This window comes from Crocodylus siamensis, chromosome 1 (genome assembly GCF_052110815.1).
Source record: "Crocodylus siamensis isolate JL-2025a chromosome 1, ASM5211081v1, whole genome shotgun sequence".
Taxonomy (NCBI): Eukaryota; Metazoa; Chordata; order Crocodylia; family Crocodylidae; genus Crocodylus; species Crocodylus siamensis.
This window is the reverse complement of record NC_143395.1, coordinates 143,025,641-143,043,286: the sequence shown is the minus strand read 5'-3', so window position 1 is coordinate 143,043,286 and position 17,646 is coordinate 143,025,641. Positions and strand designations below refer to the sequence as shown.

At 39.3% G+C, this 17,646-nt stretch overlaps 1 protein-coding gene across 1 annotated transcript in view; it reads right to left on the bottom strand.

The window, feature by feature from the left end:
* RYR2 (ryanodine receptor 2) overlaps positions 1 to 17,646 on the bottom strand; it is an 830,495-nt gene that overhangs the window by 151,441 nt on the left and 661,408 nt on the right. Inside the window, exons 62-68 of the mRNA XM_090044772.1 lie at positions 13,209 to 13,269; positions 11,725 to 11,963; positions 8,412 to 8,493; positions 6,380 to 6,510; positions 4,969 to 5,289; positions 3,102 to 3,342; positions 2,628 to 2,715 (exon numbers count right to left, since the gene is read on the bottom strand). Of these exons, the coding sequence (XP_089900898.1) occupies positions 2,628 to 2,715; positions 3,102 to 3,342; positions 4,969 to 5,289; positions 6,380 to 6,510; positions 8,412 to 8,493; positions 11,725 to 11,963; positions 13,209 to 13,269 (1,163 nt within the window). The remainder of the gene's footprint in view (positions 1 to 2,627; positions 2,716 to 3,101; positions 3,343 to 4,968; positions 5,290 to 6,379; positions 6,511 to 8,411; positions 8,494 to 11,724; positions 11,964 to 13,208; positions 13,270 to 17,646) is intronic.

The window sequence follows — 17,646 nt, the reverse complement described above, 5'->3', positions numbered from 1 at the left end:
ATACTTCTAAATACAGAAATACTGTATAATCACATCATTAAAATCTTATATGACTGATATTACAGACAGGGATAATCTAGGAAAAGATGACAGTTCTTTGCTGCGTATGAATTTCCTATGTGCGCACAGTCTCTCCTTACTGCAGATTAGGGCTGTGCAAAGCTTCAGTTGCCAATTCAACTTGTCAGAGATTTGACCCAATTCAGTGCCCAAATCTCTGAATCTGAATCTAATCAGGAGACTTTAATCTCTCCAAATCAAATCAGAACTCTGTCTAGGCCTTGCTGTAACTGGTCCCCTTGTCCTCTCTCTGGGCTCTCCGCAGCCCTGTTGCTGCACCTCACTGGTGCCTGGGTTTGTGCACCCCAAAATGCCGTGCCCTCACTGGCACTGGGGTCTGTGCACCCCAAATGACATGCCCTCTCTGGTGCCGAGGTCCCCACATTGTAGTGAGCCCCCAATGAGGCCTCCTCCTTCCCCAAATAGCCTCACCCAAACCACCAAACAACTCCCAACTGACTGCTAGGGCTCTCTCCCTAGCAGTTCCAGCCCTTAAAAGGAGCAGGTCACCCTAGTGCCCTGAGACAGTGCCTCCTGGGCGTGGGGGGACACCCAGGGTTCCCCCACAGCTGATTGCCAAGCTGGGGGGGGATACAGAGGGGTCCCCCACGCTTGGTGGCGGATCCAAAAGTGAACCAGAAGTATTTCCAGTTAACTTCCAGGTCCGCCACTAAGCACATAGGGCCACCCCCACCCACGCTCTTGTGGGGCTCTCCATCTGCCCTACCAGCGCAGCATTTATGAGCCACACCTGGTACCTCGAGGTATGTAGAAAAAACATTTAAAGCTGTGTCTGTGGACAAACCACTGATTCGCCGAATCAGCATCAAATCTTCAGATTTGAATTTGGCTGAATTGAATGAGGACAGTGATCCAAATCAACAAATCAATATTCTATTAGGATTCAGCCTGAATCGGGGGGCAGTTATTCGACTCATTAATTCAGATCACTGTTCCCTGATTCAGGCTGATTCCAAATCCAAATTGAATACAGCCTTTTTTGCACACCCCTTCTGCAGATTTCCTCTAATTTGCTACTTTTTACTCTCATGTACACAAAGTGAGCTGCATTCTGTTTGGGCTCATGTATCAGTGAAGTTGATGGCTTAGTTCTTAATGAAGAAGCTTTTGCTGTAGGTATGCAAGCCAGAAGGAATCAAGCTTGAGATCTCAGAATGAATTTTGCAGGGGTGGCAATAGGAAGACATCACTTGACTGGTAAATTAGCAAATATGAGCCAGAGGTCACTGGGAGGAAAACATTAATTCTACAATGTCACATGCAGAGTTACTTTTCAAAGTATTACTCTAATTTAAAATCTGAAGGGCATTGTGTCTGTTCTGTGCACAGAACTCTTGTGAACTTCTATGAGACATCTTCACGTAGAGCTGCTAAGAACTGCGCTTAATAACTAAAATGCACTCCTTTAATTTTTATAAAAAGAATAAATTCTAAAACTACATAAATTACGTGTAAAAATTAAATGCGTTAATGAGAAATTAAAGAAACCTGAAGTAGTACTGATCACATTGTCTTACTACAGGTGAAGCTATATGTTCTCTTCAAAGAACTTCTAGACTTCAAAACTGTGATAGATAACCCTTTTATTATAACTGCTGCATCATAACTGCCTATAGGTTAAAGGGGGCAGAATATACAGTTATATTCTGTGGTGAGTCACAAATTTTTAAAGTAGCTATATATTAAAGTCTTAATATAGGGAGCACATGAGGAAATAATTCAATGGAAACTGCACTGGTGACAAGGACTCGCTAAAAACTCTTGTGTTCTGAAATAAACAGGAGTCGACATAAGGAAATTCACAAGCAGTGTTACTTCGCTGCAAACCAACTCTGTATTCCCCAACTTAGCCAAAACCTTGGATTTAATAGGAAACTATCAGCCACATATGTCTATCACTATATATGCTTTCCTCAAAAGCCATTAAAATCATTATTACTAGCAGTAAACCAGAGACCCAAACTCAGAGAATTCTTAGGCCTCACTTCTCTCAGATGAAACAGACTAGATATAAAAAGTGACATGATTAGTGTTTTACAAAGAAAAAAAGTGCTGCATTCATCATCTGAAGCACTATATCTTATTAATACAGGAACAATAAATAACTAGAATAGGGAGTGCATGTTCTAAACTCAAGGCAAGAAAAAAGGAAATGCCAGTGATGATTTATAAGGAAAAAGAATAAATTATGTAGATGTCTGTAAAAGGACACGCATCACGTCAGGCAACCAGAAGTGAACTTGGCCTACCATATTAATTCAGGGATTCTTACAAATTAACTCATCCTTGAATCATTCACCCAGAATTATGATCCAGTGTGCTTAACTTACTGTTTAACATTGTGTGCTGTCTCACTTGAAGGGCTATATCCTCTTCATTTTACCCAATTAATGCAACAAAAAATGTGATAAATGAAAAAAAGGAAAGGATAAAAGACAATGTATCCATTTAATTTGGTTCTTAATGGATAGTCACTGATCCTTAAACAACAAGTCTACCTGTCATAACAATTAATGAAAAACTAACATTGTAAAAAATGTACTTACATGGGACTTTGACCAGTAAATGAATACATCAGCCACCATACGGAACAGTTCCTCTGCTTCAGGGTTCGGTTCTTTTAGCCATTTTGCCCTAACATTTGATAAGGAGGGGAGGGAGGGAAAAGCCTTTAGTGATAAGCCTTCCTGGCTTATAATGTTTTGCTTTGAAGTAAATATTCAACATTATGCTATCAAAAAAACAAAACAATATGTGTCTGTTTTAATCTTTTACGTTGGGTGCGTCTGATGATCCATTAAGATTAGGTAAGATGAAAAAAATATACACACATTTTTGAAAACTGCAGTTAACTACCAGCAAGGTCTCTTTAATTTCACATTAACACTTTTAGGGTAAAGTCATTTAAAAACAGTGCCAAACAGATCAAAACACACAACAAAGCATCAAGAAATGTACCAAACTGAGTTTTTTGGGTTTTTTCCTTTACTAGACCCACTCAGGTGATTATTTCCACATACCTGTTATAATCCACAAATCTGATCAACAAAGGGTAGAAGGCATAGAGGTCCCTTGCCAAAGTGGTGAACTCGTCTAGGATGAGCAGTTCAGCCTCAGACATGTCACCTCTGCCTTCTGCTCTTAGATGTTCTTCATCTGATATAACCATTGCTGCTTTCTTTTTCAGTTTATCCATCAGTGGTAGAAAGTGGGTCTTTAAGAGCTGGGGCTTCGCTTTGCTTATAATCGGCTGGGAAAACACTATTTAAGGCAATTGATATTATCGTATATACCTGATCACAAAGTATAATCCAAACCTTTTTCTTCTCAACACTCCCATTTCTTGTAATTTAATTTTAAAAAACAGTATGAAACCCTGGCCACAAGGATAGCAGTATAAGTTTTCCATTAAATTCGATAAGGCCAGAAATTCATACCACGGAAATTCATTTCACCACTGTTGAGACAGCCATCCAAATTAATCAAAAGTACACTAGCCTTATTATCATAAGATAGTCTATATATTCTGTACACTAGGGGTGGCCAACCTATAAAACACATGCCATAAGTGGCACAGGCAGCTTTTGTGTGTGGTACACATGAGCCTGGGGAAGGGACAGGGAGCATAATGGCAGTTAGGGCAGGAAGCAGAAGCAAAGCAGTAAAATCAGGCTGGGAGCAGAAGAAGAGGGCAGAAAGCAGAGAAGAAAATCTGGCAGGGAGAAGAGAATTGAAGTTGTATTTGAGAAGGTCACAGGGCTAATTTATGGCAAGCCTGAGAGAAAGATTGGTGCCCACTGTTTTACACCATTTTAGCTTGGGGAAGCACATTTTCATTATCTCTTAAACATTATACAATAACAGGCTAATAAGTCCTTCCTAAGCCCCTGGATCTTCTTTCTAATAAAATGTTTTGCCTCGACCAAAAGGAGAAAATAAAGGAAATGTCATCAGGGAGCTTCTTCTGGTCATTTTCAAAACTACTAGATAAATATTTGCATTTTGACAGTTGATCAGGACTGAACTGAGGCTCTGAAAATTCGGAGGTACATCTATTACTTTTGTCATTTAAAGCATATTTCCTGTAAATCTAATCATCTAAAGGTTAATGCATTAAGCTAATTTGTTTGCATAACACCACAATTCTTGAACAATTGATTAGAGACCGTGTCTTAGGATGATGTTTCACCGTAAGTAGCACTTTAGGTCTCCAGTTCTGACAGAAAGTGTAGGGCTCCTATGAACTTAAGTAGTGAAAACAATGAAGATGGCTATAAACATTGAAAAAAAATCATGAGATCACTTAATTGAGAAATTGAATACAAACACAACAGAGGAAACATTTCCCAGGATGCAAAATCAGTATTTGAACTGATCTTTTCAGCTTTTTTTAATGTGATGTTAACCCTCTGAATGAGACTCAAATGTTGTGATGATAATGTTACCTGACAGTAGGGTAGGAATTACTATACGGATCAGGCTTTCAAATAGGACTTCTATATAGCAACCTACTGCTTGTAAATTGAAAGCTATCAAATTCAGATAAGAGTGGCCAAGGTATACTGCTTTATTTCAGTAAACCACATATTACACCCACATATTACAATATGGGTGAGCATATGCTCTTGAGTGAAAGAAATGTATTAAGTTCAGGATAATACATAAGTTATTTTAAAATATGCTCTTTGTCTTTTTAAGAACTGCTGTTTTATTCACTCCTTTAAGCAAGCTTAATATTATGCAAAAATTATTAAAAAAATAAGGGCCTAGTTCTCTTCCAACTTAATACAAGTTAAGAGAAAAGAGTTAATTTGGCATTATTTAGGTGAAGTCAGCATGAAGTGGATTAAGAACCATGCCCTAATTGTTAATGTCATAACACTGTACCTGCTAATCTCTTCATCCAGGCTCCTTCATCAATACCAAGGTTGTTATATATGATTTTCAGTATATTGCCCAACAGAGTGTTCATGTGCTCAGATGTCAAGCCTGTGCAGCACATTTCAGCCTTTTCAAGATTATTTTCTGGCCCATGCTCCCACCAGTGTGACATGTAGCTACACAGCATAGGCAGTATCACTTCCATAATATGTGGCATTTGGGTGTACCGAATACCAGACTCAGCCAATTCCACAATTTCTTCCATTAGCTTCTCCAGGGAAGGAATATTTGGACAAACTTCATCCACACTAGTTGGCAAGTCAAGGGCTAGGAAAAAAAAAACCCATTGGACAAAGAAAATGTACCTAAAATATATTTATCTCCACATGTCTTTTCATCCCCCATTCATTTGCTTCTCTTTCTACACATATCTATCATTTGATAATACTTTAAGGCAAGATAAAGGGTGCTTTTTCTGGAACTGAGTAGATTTTTATGCCAGATTTTACAAAAGTCTCATTCTCTAAAATAAAAGTAGTGTATTTACTAAAGCTTCAAAAATGGAATTATTGCAATAAAATTAAGCCATAGTGTAAATTCTTGTCTTTTCTTCAAAATTCTACATTTTTTTCCAAGCCAGGTTTCACAGTTAATGCACAAGTAAAACTGCAAGTCCTTAATACATGGATCAGACGAACACTTTTATCTACTTTTATCTACAGGTTCAAGGAAGGAGAAGAAAGTGCAGGCTATGGGAGATGAAATTCTTGGATTCTATTTCTGTCCACAGTTCAGACACTGATGAAACTACTCTATGGTCCCTTTTTTCCCCTCCTAGAAAGGGCCTCAATCTGGCCTCCATTCTTCTGTCTCCTAAAATTGCCAGAATGTATATTGCCCATATGTACTGACATGTACTGACATTTCCTATTAAAACTACTGTAAACACCAAAATTGAAAATGAGACATAAGGAACTAAGCTGCTAATTAAGATATGTCTTGCTATCACAGAACATAGGTAGGTACCTATATAGATAGGTTTGTGATTGTCATATAATATAAACTTAATATTGCAACAACAAAGGTGGGGAATCCAAAAATAGCTCCTTAATTAACATTTTTTTTTTATTTTGCAACATATCAACATGAAATCATGGGGTGAAATCCTTTTGATGCATCAATTACAAAGTTGTAAGCACTATATTGCCACATAAAAAGTGAGGCAGTCTTTTAAAGGAACCAAAAGCCCTGAGTGTAATAGGAGTAACCAAGCAATTTAGCAAAACAATACAACAAACCCATAATTGGGGATTGCTGTAATAAAAAAAAACAACTGCAAGAATGCAAGGAGTAAGATAACTCTATTTTGTTTGAAATTTAGCTTTTAAAATGCCCACATGTGAGGTTCTGGATGTACCTGCTCGGTCTCTTGCACATTTGGTGTTGTAGATAGAATATGTATTATGCTTATTTAGATGAGTTTCCAAAAAAGCCACAGGGAAGGCACCAGCAAAAGCAGCTAAGCATTCTCCTAGTGCTGACCGCTGCCTGCAAATTGAGAAATTCTAAGTGTTATTTATATATCTTTGATTAAATATATCCAGAACTAGTTCAATGTCATTATCTTTACTATTACTATAAACTGTGGTCTTCTGAAAGAAAGAATACGCTACATTATTATAACTGGTAACACAGCAACAGAAAAATCAATGTAATAGATATCAGAATAAAGCAAACTTCCACTATCACATGAAAATGTTAAGATATAAAATGTCAAATGTTTTCTACTTATTTGCCAAGAGCTACAGAAGAACACACAAGAAAAACTTAATACCAGTATCATAATAACACCACTACCATTTTCCATTCAATTCCAGATAATCCTGACTCCATATACTCTTCTACTAAGAAAGTGTTATTGAACAGACACATAGATCAAGAGGCCAAAAGTTGTTATCATCACATCTAAATGATAACAGTAGAGCATTTCCTTTTCATGCAATTTGACGATAACTGTATCCTGGGCTCCTGAAAGCCCAAGTCTATATCTAGCAATAATACTGTTGTTACTTATTTCTTAGGAATTATGCTCACATTAGTCTACTAAACTTTCCTCTGTACTCTCACATTTTCAAGTGATCGATGTTTACTTGACAAATTTACTTGGCAATTCAAATTCAGTTACTCTGATAAAAATAGCAAACAGCCTGCCTCTAATACGTAGGATTTGTAACCAATCTAATAGACTTCCTTTTCCCAATCACACAGCTTGATTCCATCTGCTCTGAAAGAAAATCTATTAGTATACATTGTCTGTGACATGCCTACCCTCAACCTCAGTTGTTTGATCAAAAAATCTTGTTATTAATCCAATTCTGGTAATAAATACAGTAAAATCTCTATTATCCAGCATGAGTGGGGAATGGCAGGTGCCGTTAATGTACAAATGCCGGTTATCTAAAAATACTGGAGCTGGAGGGGGAGGCTTGCATGCAGCAGCAATTGGGTGCAGTGGTGCATGGTGGAGGTGGGGGCAGGGGTTGCACACAGCTTGCAAGCGGCAGCTGGGCAGGGTGGTAGATGGTGGCAACATGGCGGCAGTGTGAGGCGGTTGTACGTGGTGGTGGCGCAGAGTGGTGGATGGCGGCAGCACAGCAGCAGCTGTGCAGTGCCAATTAACAGAATATACCAGCTAGTAAAATGCTGGAAAAAAGGGATTTTACTGTACTGCCACTGAATTTCTTGTCTATGACTCCAGTCTCATAGCTATGTCCTTGCTTATTCCTTCTCCTTATTCTTTATTAATGAATAAGAATGAAAAGAACATGAATTTCACATTAAAATGTTATATGATTTCTATGTGTATTAATATTTGTGGGCTATTGTAGATGAAAGGAACAACTTTCATATTTGGTATATAAAAGTGGTATACTATTCCATATAAGTCAAATATATAAAAAAAATCCAACTTAGGAAATAGTCACATAAATAGTGCAAATATTTTTTCCCTAACTGGATAGTAATTATATTCAAAACTAATTCTATCTGCAGCTGCCTGTGGTATGTTGTGAGCATAAAATTAGATATCAATGTTTTGAGGACAGCGACCATTCTTAGTGAAAGGAGATTTGCATAACCACTTTAAGTTGCAAATGATTCCCCTTGTATTGGCTTATAATGTCTCATTTTCATAAGGAATTTATGGACTACTAAAGAATAACCTGTCAGCATGCAAAAGCCCTTTGCCAAAGCTCAATAATTAGTAGAATTAAGAAATAAGCGTACAAAGTTCATGTATGTTTCCACCAAAGAAATCATCTTTTTTTGCTTAGTAGGTGGTGGGGGAAGGAGGTGGGGGCAGAAAGGGAGGGAAGGGGCAGTAGAAAAAATGGTATACAAGTAGGTGTATGTAGGAAGCTTGCAATTATGTGAAGGGTTTTTCCTCTTACCGCTCCACGTAGATGCTCTTGCTAGTTCCAAGAGCATATAAACTGGCCAATATTCTGTAACAAGATACTTGAACATCTTCCACTAAAGAAAAGGAGAAGGAAAAAAAAAGAGAATTTTGAATGCTCTTCATTTTGGTAGAATTAAAATACATAAGCAATCTCATTATATTTGACTTGATAATCTGTGCAGAAATGAGTTTAAATTACCAAATATCATCCATAGATGTTACAGAGTAACTGCCATAGCTTGTAATATAAAACTTCCTTTTAATGTGATAAGCATTATTATACTGAGAATAGTATCATATCTAATATGTCATTAGTGCTCTAATTTTCTGTTATTAATGGCCCACCATCCTTGTGAGGATAATGCATAGTTACATAAACTGAGAATTAGTTAATTAAATAACCTGAGCACTACATTTTAGTGAATCTTCTCTGATTGCTTGCAGGGCTTAAATAGCAGGGAATTCTCAAGGCAAATTGCTAAAGTGTTAAAATAAGTAAAAGGAAAATGTATTACGGAACTAATCCATTTAAGATTCCATTTTTGCTTTGTAAAGTACATTACATTAGAAAGATACTCTTGTTCAAGAGATGTTTTGATTCTTCACATACTTAATGAAATTATCTCCATTTAAGACACAGCTATAAGTTTATAGCAGCTAAATGATTTACTGATCAGTCAGACAAAGGGAATAAAAGAATGAGCACAAGTTCCTACAAGTTCTTTTCTTTACACTATGCTTTTGTTTTAGAAACAAACAATGGCCAGTTTGTCATATGGGAGAAATGATCAAACCTCTTTCTTTTTTTAATTTTAAACATTTAAAGTTGGAGTTTTCCCATTTGTGGCTGTAAGTACCTGGATTGCTCACTTTCAGGAAAAAAAAACCTTTAGTTTATCCTACATCCAAAAAATAACAACATTCCAACTTCCTCTAAAGTTTTACTACATTTTTTTCCAGTTCTCGTCTCCCCTCTCATAACCCCTTTCGCCTCTCCAGATGATAGCAATGAAACATGATAGAATTCCATTCTTTCAATCTAAAATTAAAGCGCTAGGGTGACCACCTTTGGTACAGACAGGCGTTACATTTAGATTGACCTAACCAGAGTTAGGTCGATCTAAATGCTCAGCTGTGCAGAGGGCTTAAATTGCTCAAAAATGGTGCCCAATCTAAGTTGATGCACCTAAGTCAGATCAAAACTGCATTGATTTGGTGCACTCAGAGATTGAGACTGCATTAACTTATTCTAATAAAGGGTTAACCCAATTTTGTGAACACTTGTACAAGTTCAGAGTGCAGCCTCTGAGTTGGGAAAGCCCAGCCACTTGCCCCAGCCATGGGGCTGCATTATTTCCACTCCACCCACCCTGACCGGAATATTTTTAACCCCCCACACCTTCCTTTCCATACCAGACCTCCTCCCTACCATGGACAACCCACCACCCCGCTGCCTCTGCCTCCAGTCCCACCAACTTCTCTCTTGGATCACAGGCTGGCTGCAGCAAATGACTGTACACACCCTTAGTGTCAGTGCCTGTTATTTGCTGCCCACCCTATGGGTCTGATCTGTGGAGAAAGTCTGAGCTTCCAGCATAAACTGGCTTCATTTTTATCAAACTCAGTCCCCAGAGTCAGTCAACAAACTGGCTATCACAAGGATGGGTATTATTATTAAAAACATGATGTGAAGAGAAGTGTAGGTATGCAACAGAAATAACCCATTCCAATGACATATCATTGGTTCATTTAAACTATGGCCATTTTCTCAACCAGTTTATACTCCTAGGGGGGTCATGCTAATTGAAGTTTGAGTTTAAGGGTATGACATATTTCCCCAGCTTCTTGGCTTATGATGATATTCTAAGCTACTGTTCCCCCCATACTTTACAACAAGAAAGAATGTAGTATGAGCAAGGGTTTACAACCTAAGCACATTTACTTTTGGCAATAAAAGTTCAACCTTCAGAAAAGAGTTTTTCACATAGTTGGAAAATACAAAAAGCACAGACTTTGAGAGTTTTTGTTTGTTTGTTTGTTGTTTTTTTACCAGATCCACTGCTACTGAAAGATTTATACAAAACTTCTTCCAATCTAGGTTTGTGGAAGCAGGATGACAAAACTGGCCAACAGAATCCCTACAGAGATTCTAAGACATGCAGAACTGAAATACTTTGTGAACTGTAAGGCTAGAAATAGATGTTGCTGAAAGAAGCAGATCAGCTGTGCCACAATGTGTTATGGCACAAATGATTTGCTGCACTGAGCAAAACATGTCATTCCTTGTTCCACCCTTGATGGTGTAGGACAAAGGACAATGTGATCTTCCCTCTTTCCCATGGGTCTGGCTGAGTGGGAAAGCACATTTGTTTGGCATAGGTTTGGCCTTGCAGAGAGAGTGGGGTTTTCCCTGCCAGGTCAGACACAGGTAAAACATATCTGCCACAACACAGAGGCAGAGTCTCTTACCACCTTTTGTTGTGCCACTGCTTTTTCTTTCATGTGACATGACAAAGGGTATTGCTGTCTGTTTGCTCAGTGTTTGTGCCGCCACAAAAAAAAACAAAACGACTATGGCAGAACAAATGAGACTTCAAGTAGCATCTGTTTCTACCTTTAAAGACACCACAAAAGTACACCTTTTGTTCTTCAGGGATTAGGTTTTTAAATCTAAAGTTCTGAATCTGTATTATTTCTAAACTACACAGGATAGCGTTTCATAAATACCTCCCAGACACACATGGATCAATCAAAAAATCATGCCTGTCATTAAATCAAGGAATGCAATCCTGTTTCAAGAGGCTGCCTTTTGTAGATGCTTTCATCAAGGGGACCTCAGAGCTCCAAACAAACATTAATTCAGCTTGACAACATCCCTTTATATTAAACCCCCCTTTTACAGGTTCATAAACTAAGCCAAAGAGAGAGAGACAGAGAAAGAGAATTGTGCAAGATCGTGTAGCAAGACTGGATCAGAGCCAGCAATTAATTCCAGACTTTGTATCTCAATTCCTAACCACAAACTCAAACTCTCCCTTCTTTCAGGGAAAAAAAGCTGGTGACTTTATTCTCAACTTACAACTCTCACTTAAATCAATTACAACTTTACATCGTTAAGAACAGGGATTTATCTTTGTACAATAGTACTGAGACTCTAATAATCATCACTACAAAACAATAAAGCAGCCACCTACAGGTCAATGTGTGTTATTTGTACCCCTCCCCCCCATGGAAGGTGTGAGACTACTCAGCTTAAGAACCTGGCGCTTTAGTACAGGCTGCTTTCATTTCTAAATAATACATACATATTAAATCTTCCCCAAATTGATGCTGTCCAATGTGTTCAAATAATGAAGAGAGCACTGGCAGGAGAGCCACTGTGGTGTAGTTAATGATTTGTGTTACTCCCTTTGGCTGGTTTCTGGTGTGTGTAAACTGGCCTTGCTTAAGATTTTCCATTGTTTTCTCCAGATCCTCTGCAGCATTATCCAAAAATGCTCTCAGTGCCATTTTAACAGACTCCAGACCAGTTTTCATCACTGTCCTGCACATTACATGTAAGAAAGAAAAATCATATTCTATTAGAGAAATACAAAACAAATCCTAGTTCTGGCTTATATGAAAAAGTTTCTTCAAGTTTTTGTGCCTCTATTTTATACTCAGTAAATTCTTTTTTATTTAAAGAAAGCAACCCGTGGTAGCACTTTGTCCTGAAATTCTGTCTCAGTAAATTCTACAGATCATACTGGGCCTTTGATTGTTTTTACATTGAAAAACTTTCGGAACATAATGTTTTAAATGTTTCATAAAATAAGGAATGAGCAAGCCTGCTATTCATCAGAATAGGGAATGTATACCAATTTGAAGCGGCATTCCAAAATAAATCATACTTCACAGTCACATTTTTCATATCAGAAATTAAAAATTATAATGTGTTGACTGAAAGTTTCCATTAAAATCCATAGTAGGAACAGAAAAAATATTATTAGCTATATGTTTGCTATATAAGTGCAATCAAATCTATACTGTGCTTCAATTCAGCATAATTATTTTTAAACAGAAACATGTGGCTCATTAAATTGATTGTAGAGGTATCAGTCCTAGGAAAGTAATAACTATAGGAAGTTTCTCATTAGATTGTAGAAGAACTTGACTGTCCTTCTGGGAAGTTGTGGAAAAGCTTTGTAGATCTGTCAGCGCTCAGCAAAGTGCATAGTTTACCAGCCCCAGGGAAAGCTTTAGTCTGTGCTCAAAATGGGCAGCTCTCCCAGGTAAAAAGCCCCACAAAAATCAGTTCAGAGTTCTTGTATACAGACTGGAGGGGGTGAAGGTAATATTCAGTGGAGAGCCTAAGTCAACTTGCCAGTAAAGACATGTTTTAGAAATAGTGTATTTCATTCCATAAACATTCAATATGTGGCTTCTCTGATGAGACTTCAAGCAAAAGAATAAATCAAATCCACTATTTATGGCAGTTTTTGAGATACTTTGCTGCTTCAAATAGGTCAAGAAACAGCCAGTAATTTTTGGTCACTGATGACCTGATCTGGACTAGAAACAATAACCTAGAGAAAAAAGCTCTGTCTCACACTACCAAAAACCTTGGTCACCAAGAATAATAATAGATCCACATTTACCATGGGAACTTTTTCTTCCATTAGGATACTCTTTTTCTAATGTCAAAAAGTGTGTGGCCATGTACAGATAAACAGCTTCAAAATCCTATACATTATATGCTCAGTTACTTTCTAAATTTTATTTATACTTTAGAAAATATATTCAGCATTACCTTGCATCCAAGGTCTGACCCAGTATGTGAAGACAGTTGACTATTGAAGTTGCATCATTTCCTAAACAGGAAGTAAAATGACCTATCAATTAAGCTGAATTTTCATTAAAGCTTTCGTGTTTTCTTTTTTCTTTTAACTGCATTTGTGATTTTACAAGAAATGGTAACCAAAACAGCAAAAAAAAACCAATTCAACTTCTGCATTATCTTAACAGCCAAGTTAAAAACATGCAGTTTGTTTTCTTAACCTGTTTACACAGATGCAGTGACTGGAGGCACTAAAGCATCTCTCATCGAAGAGCTGAGGCACTCAAAGCATCACATCAAATCACTAAGGCACTCAAGAAGAGATGTGGTCTTAATCAGAGCTGCAGTGCATCATGTGTGTTTTATTTCAGTTTTGCAAATATAATTTTAATTGATTCATATAAGAGCAGATGAAATTTTCTCTCTTTCTCAGACAGTGAAAACTATTTAGATTTCTTAATTTGGTCCTGCCCACTCATGAGAGACACACATTTGTATACGACAGCACGGAAATGTTAGACCTTGAATGTTGTAGCTAAGCTGAAGTGATCCACAACGGGATCTTTCAAATCACTGATCTAACTTCCTGAAAAGTTACACAATTGTAACTTGCTGTTTCTACATCTAAGACTTATAAACTGTTTGATGATAAAGTAACTAAAGCATCTCATGTGACATACCCCTTTAAATGAGCTAATCAGGTATTTTGCACAGCATTGTTGGCTAATGGTGAAGAATTTACCAGCTTCTTAAGCAGGCTTTGCAGGCTCTTAGAAGTTCCAGAGATAGCCAGTGCAAACTTAGCACAAACATGTCCGTGGGCACATCTACGCAAGACACTGCCTGTGCAGCACCAAAAAATACTGTGCAGTATCATGTCATAGCATGGACAGTGCTAATATGTTACTGTGCAGTAGTATTAAGCTACTGCATGGTAGCATCACCTAAAAGACATTTGCCAGTGCTACTGTACAGTAACTCTGGTTACTGTACATTTATTTAATACTTGGTAATACAAGTACTAAATAAATGCATAAACTATGGTCCCTGAACTTATTGTAATGTTGATATGCACTGAGATGTTGTCTTCAATAGATGCCACCCTATTAAAAAAAAAAAAGAAAAAAAAGATGTTTCACCAGTTAAACAAAGGGTTAATTTTGGTCATATGCATAACTCGTACACACCCTCCCCTATTTAGAATCTATGAATTCCCTCCCTATTTAGGAAAGGCCACTGTCTCTCTCATATTTTTGACGCTCATAAAACTAATGAACCTTTAATAACAAAACAGTAGATTAGTAAAATACTTTAATGTAGGTTACAGGAAATAATGTCATGAAATTTTGTCAGTGGGCCAACTATTTTCAAGTGAACATAAATAGTTCTTTTTAGTGAAAATAATGTAAAAAAGATGCCAGAGAAGAGGATGCAGTAGTGGCATTTGAGAAGTTTCCCTTCTGTGACTCAATCTGAAAGCAAGAAAATGTTAATAAGAGTGTGTTCTATTTACATTTACAATTAAAGTCATATGTTTACTACATATCAAATAGTTTCTATGAAGACAGTAAACAGAAGACAACAAGTATTCTGGGCATGGAAAACTCGTCAATCTTTAGGTTTGTCTTTCCTGGAGAGTAAAATAAGGGTAAATCCACTGAGACATGCAAACTTGACACTGAAGTGACATTAGAAGATTGACAGGGTAACCACAGCTGAAAGGTTCTAACTCAAAGCTCTGATCCTGAAACAAACTTATTCACATGTGTAACTTGACAATTGTGGGACTAAAAATTTTTGCTAGAACTGGGCTTCAAGTATAAACTCCAAGTTTAAATCATTATAAACTAATCACAGGTTACTTGCAAATCTCTACCATAAAAGTACTAAACAGGCTTAGAGAACATGGTAGTGAGAATACTGATAACGATCTGTTAACACTGCTGTTCATATCATTTCTGCTGTTGCTGGTGCAATATATTTTTAGGAAAAATCTCTACTGTAAATAGAGATTCCATTAGCAACATTTTGGCAACAGGATACATTTGTTTAAGAGAAAGATTAAAAATTGACAGAAACTTTAACAAGCACAAAATACACAACCTTCTTGATCACTACATTTGCCTACTTCTGATTATAAAGTAATCTGTATATTTTGGAGAACTGGTGCATGTGCTTCAGTTAGACAAATGATTCTCAACCAGGTTGTGAGGAAACCCTGGGGTGCCACAAGATCCTCTGAAGGGTGTTGCAGAAGGTGTGAAGTGAAAAGTAAGGTGTGATTACAATAATGAGGTGTGAGGATATAAGCAGGTAAAGGCAGGCCCAGGGTCTCCCTGCCAGGCCACTTCCCATCTGGCACTGCCTAACCCCTCTGCTCTGCAAGAAGATAGGCACTGAAATAAATAAATTAGTTTTGTAAGAAATGAATTAGTTTTTTGGAATGGGGTGCTACTGAATTTATACAAGTTATGGCAAGGTACTCAAGTCAAATAAGGACTGCCTTGAGAGTAACAAAGGGTCTCAAAAGGTTGAGAACCACTGAATAAGACCTTTATAATCTTCCTATTAATAAAGCACCAGCAGAAGGCAGCTGTTTTTTCCTCACAACTATGATATTATAAACAGGTCCTGATATCCCAAACATTTGATAATGTGCTAATTTAAAGTTGTTTATAGATATGAAAAAGTATCCAGAAATCCATCAAAACCATTTTGGTGTGGAAATGAGAATGGAAATCTTACGAGATAAAGGTTCCTAGTTCTTCCTTGTTTTGTTGGATGAAAATACTGAAAGAAGAAATTTTCATTATGTATTTTGGAAGTTCCATCTTTGTTTCTTGATGTAGCCAAAAGGACAGAGATGCTGATGTTTTAGGCCAAGTACAGGCAGTCAAAAACCCGAAGAGTGAATTGATTCAATCTTTCCAGGTTTCTGTAAACTGCCTAGATTGAACCAATTATAAGAGTGAACTAATATCCACTTTTCAAACCTGACAGGCAACCAAACTCCTGCAGTGGCCCATACCAGAAGCCAGGGGGTGCTAGAGAATGCCTCCCAGCCTGATAGTCACAGCAAAGAGCAATTCCCAGAGACATGTCCCCTCTTCAGCCTCGAGCCAACTGGCACCAGGGAAGGGGGTGGGTGGAAGCCCCCAATGGGGTGTGTCGCCCTTTCTCCCCCGTGCTTGGAGTTGGTTCCCCTAGCCGCAACCCCTCTTCTGTCTGGGCCAGCTGAAGAGGTGGTGTGAAGGGAACCCCCCACCCTGCACCAAACTCCCAGCTGGGGTCTCCCTGATATGAGGGGAAGGGGGAAGCCCCAAGTAGGGCATTCCTCCCTATCCCTATCTCCCCCACATCCCACTCACCCAGAGCCGGAGCTGGGTCAGTCACCCAGACATGTGCCCTCCTTGGCACACTGGGTAGCTGAGGAGGTGGGGGGGATGCCCCCCTTCCCCAGCTCTGGACCTCTAGCTGGGTTGTGCTGGGTGCAGCAGTGGTGACATGTAGGGGGTGCACAGGGGTGCATGTGCACCCCCTGACCAGCCACACTCACCGCCTAGGTGATGGGCAAGCAGGAGCATGGGCAGGCAGGAGCACTGGTGCCCCCCTCCCCCACAAGCACCAGCTGGGGAATGGAGCACCAATTGGCAGGATCAGCCTGGGACCTGGGGTGATCACCCGGCCATGCCCCTTCCTCAGCCAGCAGGCCAATGGGGGGGAGTGAGGAGGGCATAGGACCATCCCCCCCAGCTCTGGATCTCCAGCCAGGCTGTGTCCAGCATGGGGGGGAGGGGGGGAAGCTCGCAGTGGAGTCCATTTCCCCACCCCCACTCCCCCACAGCTGGCAGCCAAAGCTCACCCAGAAATGGCCCCTCTTTGGCTAGCAGGCTGGCTGAAGAAGAACTGGGAGGTAAAATGGTCCCCACTGTGGGCTTCCCCCCATGCTGGGCACAGCCTGGCTGGAGGTCCAGAGCCAGGTACCCTCCCATGCCCGCTTTCCCCCTCCCACTCCATCCTCAGAAGGTCTGCCAGCCTAGAAGGGGGCGTGGCCATGTGATTGCCGCAGCTCCCAGCTACGGGAAAGCCCACAGTGGTACCCAATCTGGGAGCTAAGGCAGTCACCCAGTCATAACTCCTCTCTGTCCAGCTGGGCTGTCTAAAGAAGGGGAAGAATGGCCCCCTCCACCTGGCTCTAGGCCTCCAGCCATGGTATGCGTGGTGCAGGATGGGGGGGGAGTCCAAACTGGTGACTTTACTCTCCCAACCTGAGCTGGGAACTGGAAGCTGAGGTGATCACCTGGCCATCACCTGGCCTCCCCAGCCAGCAGACAGGCTGAGGAGGGAGTTGAGGGGGCAAAATAGCTGCCCTATCCCTCCCCCTCCCCTTATTCCTGGCCGCCCAATTGGT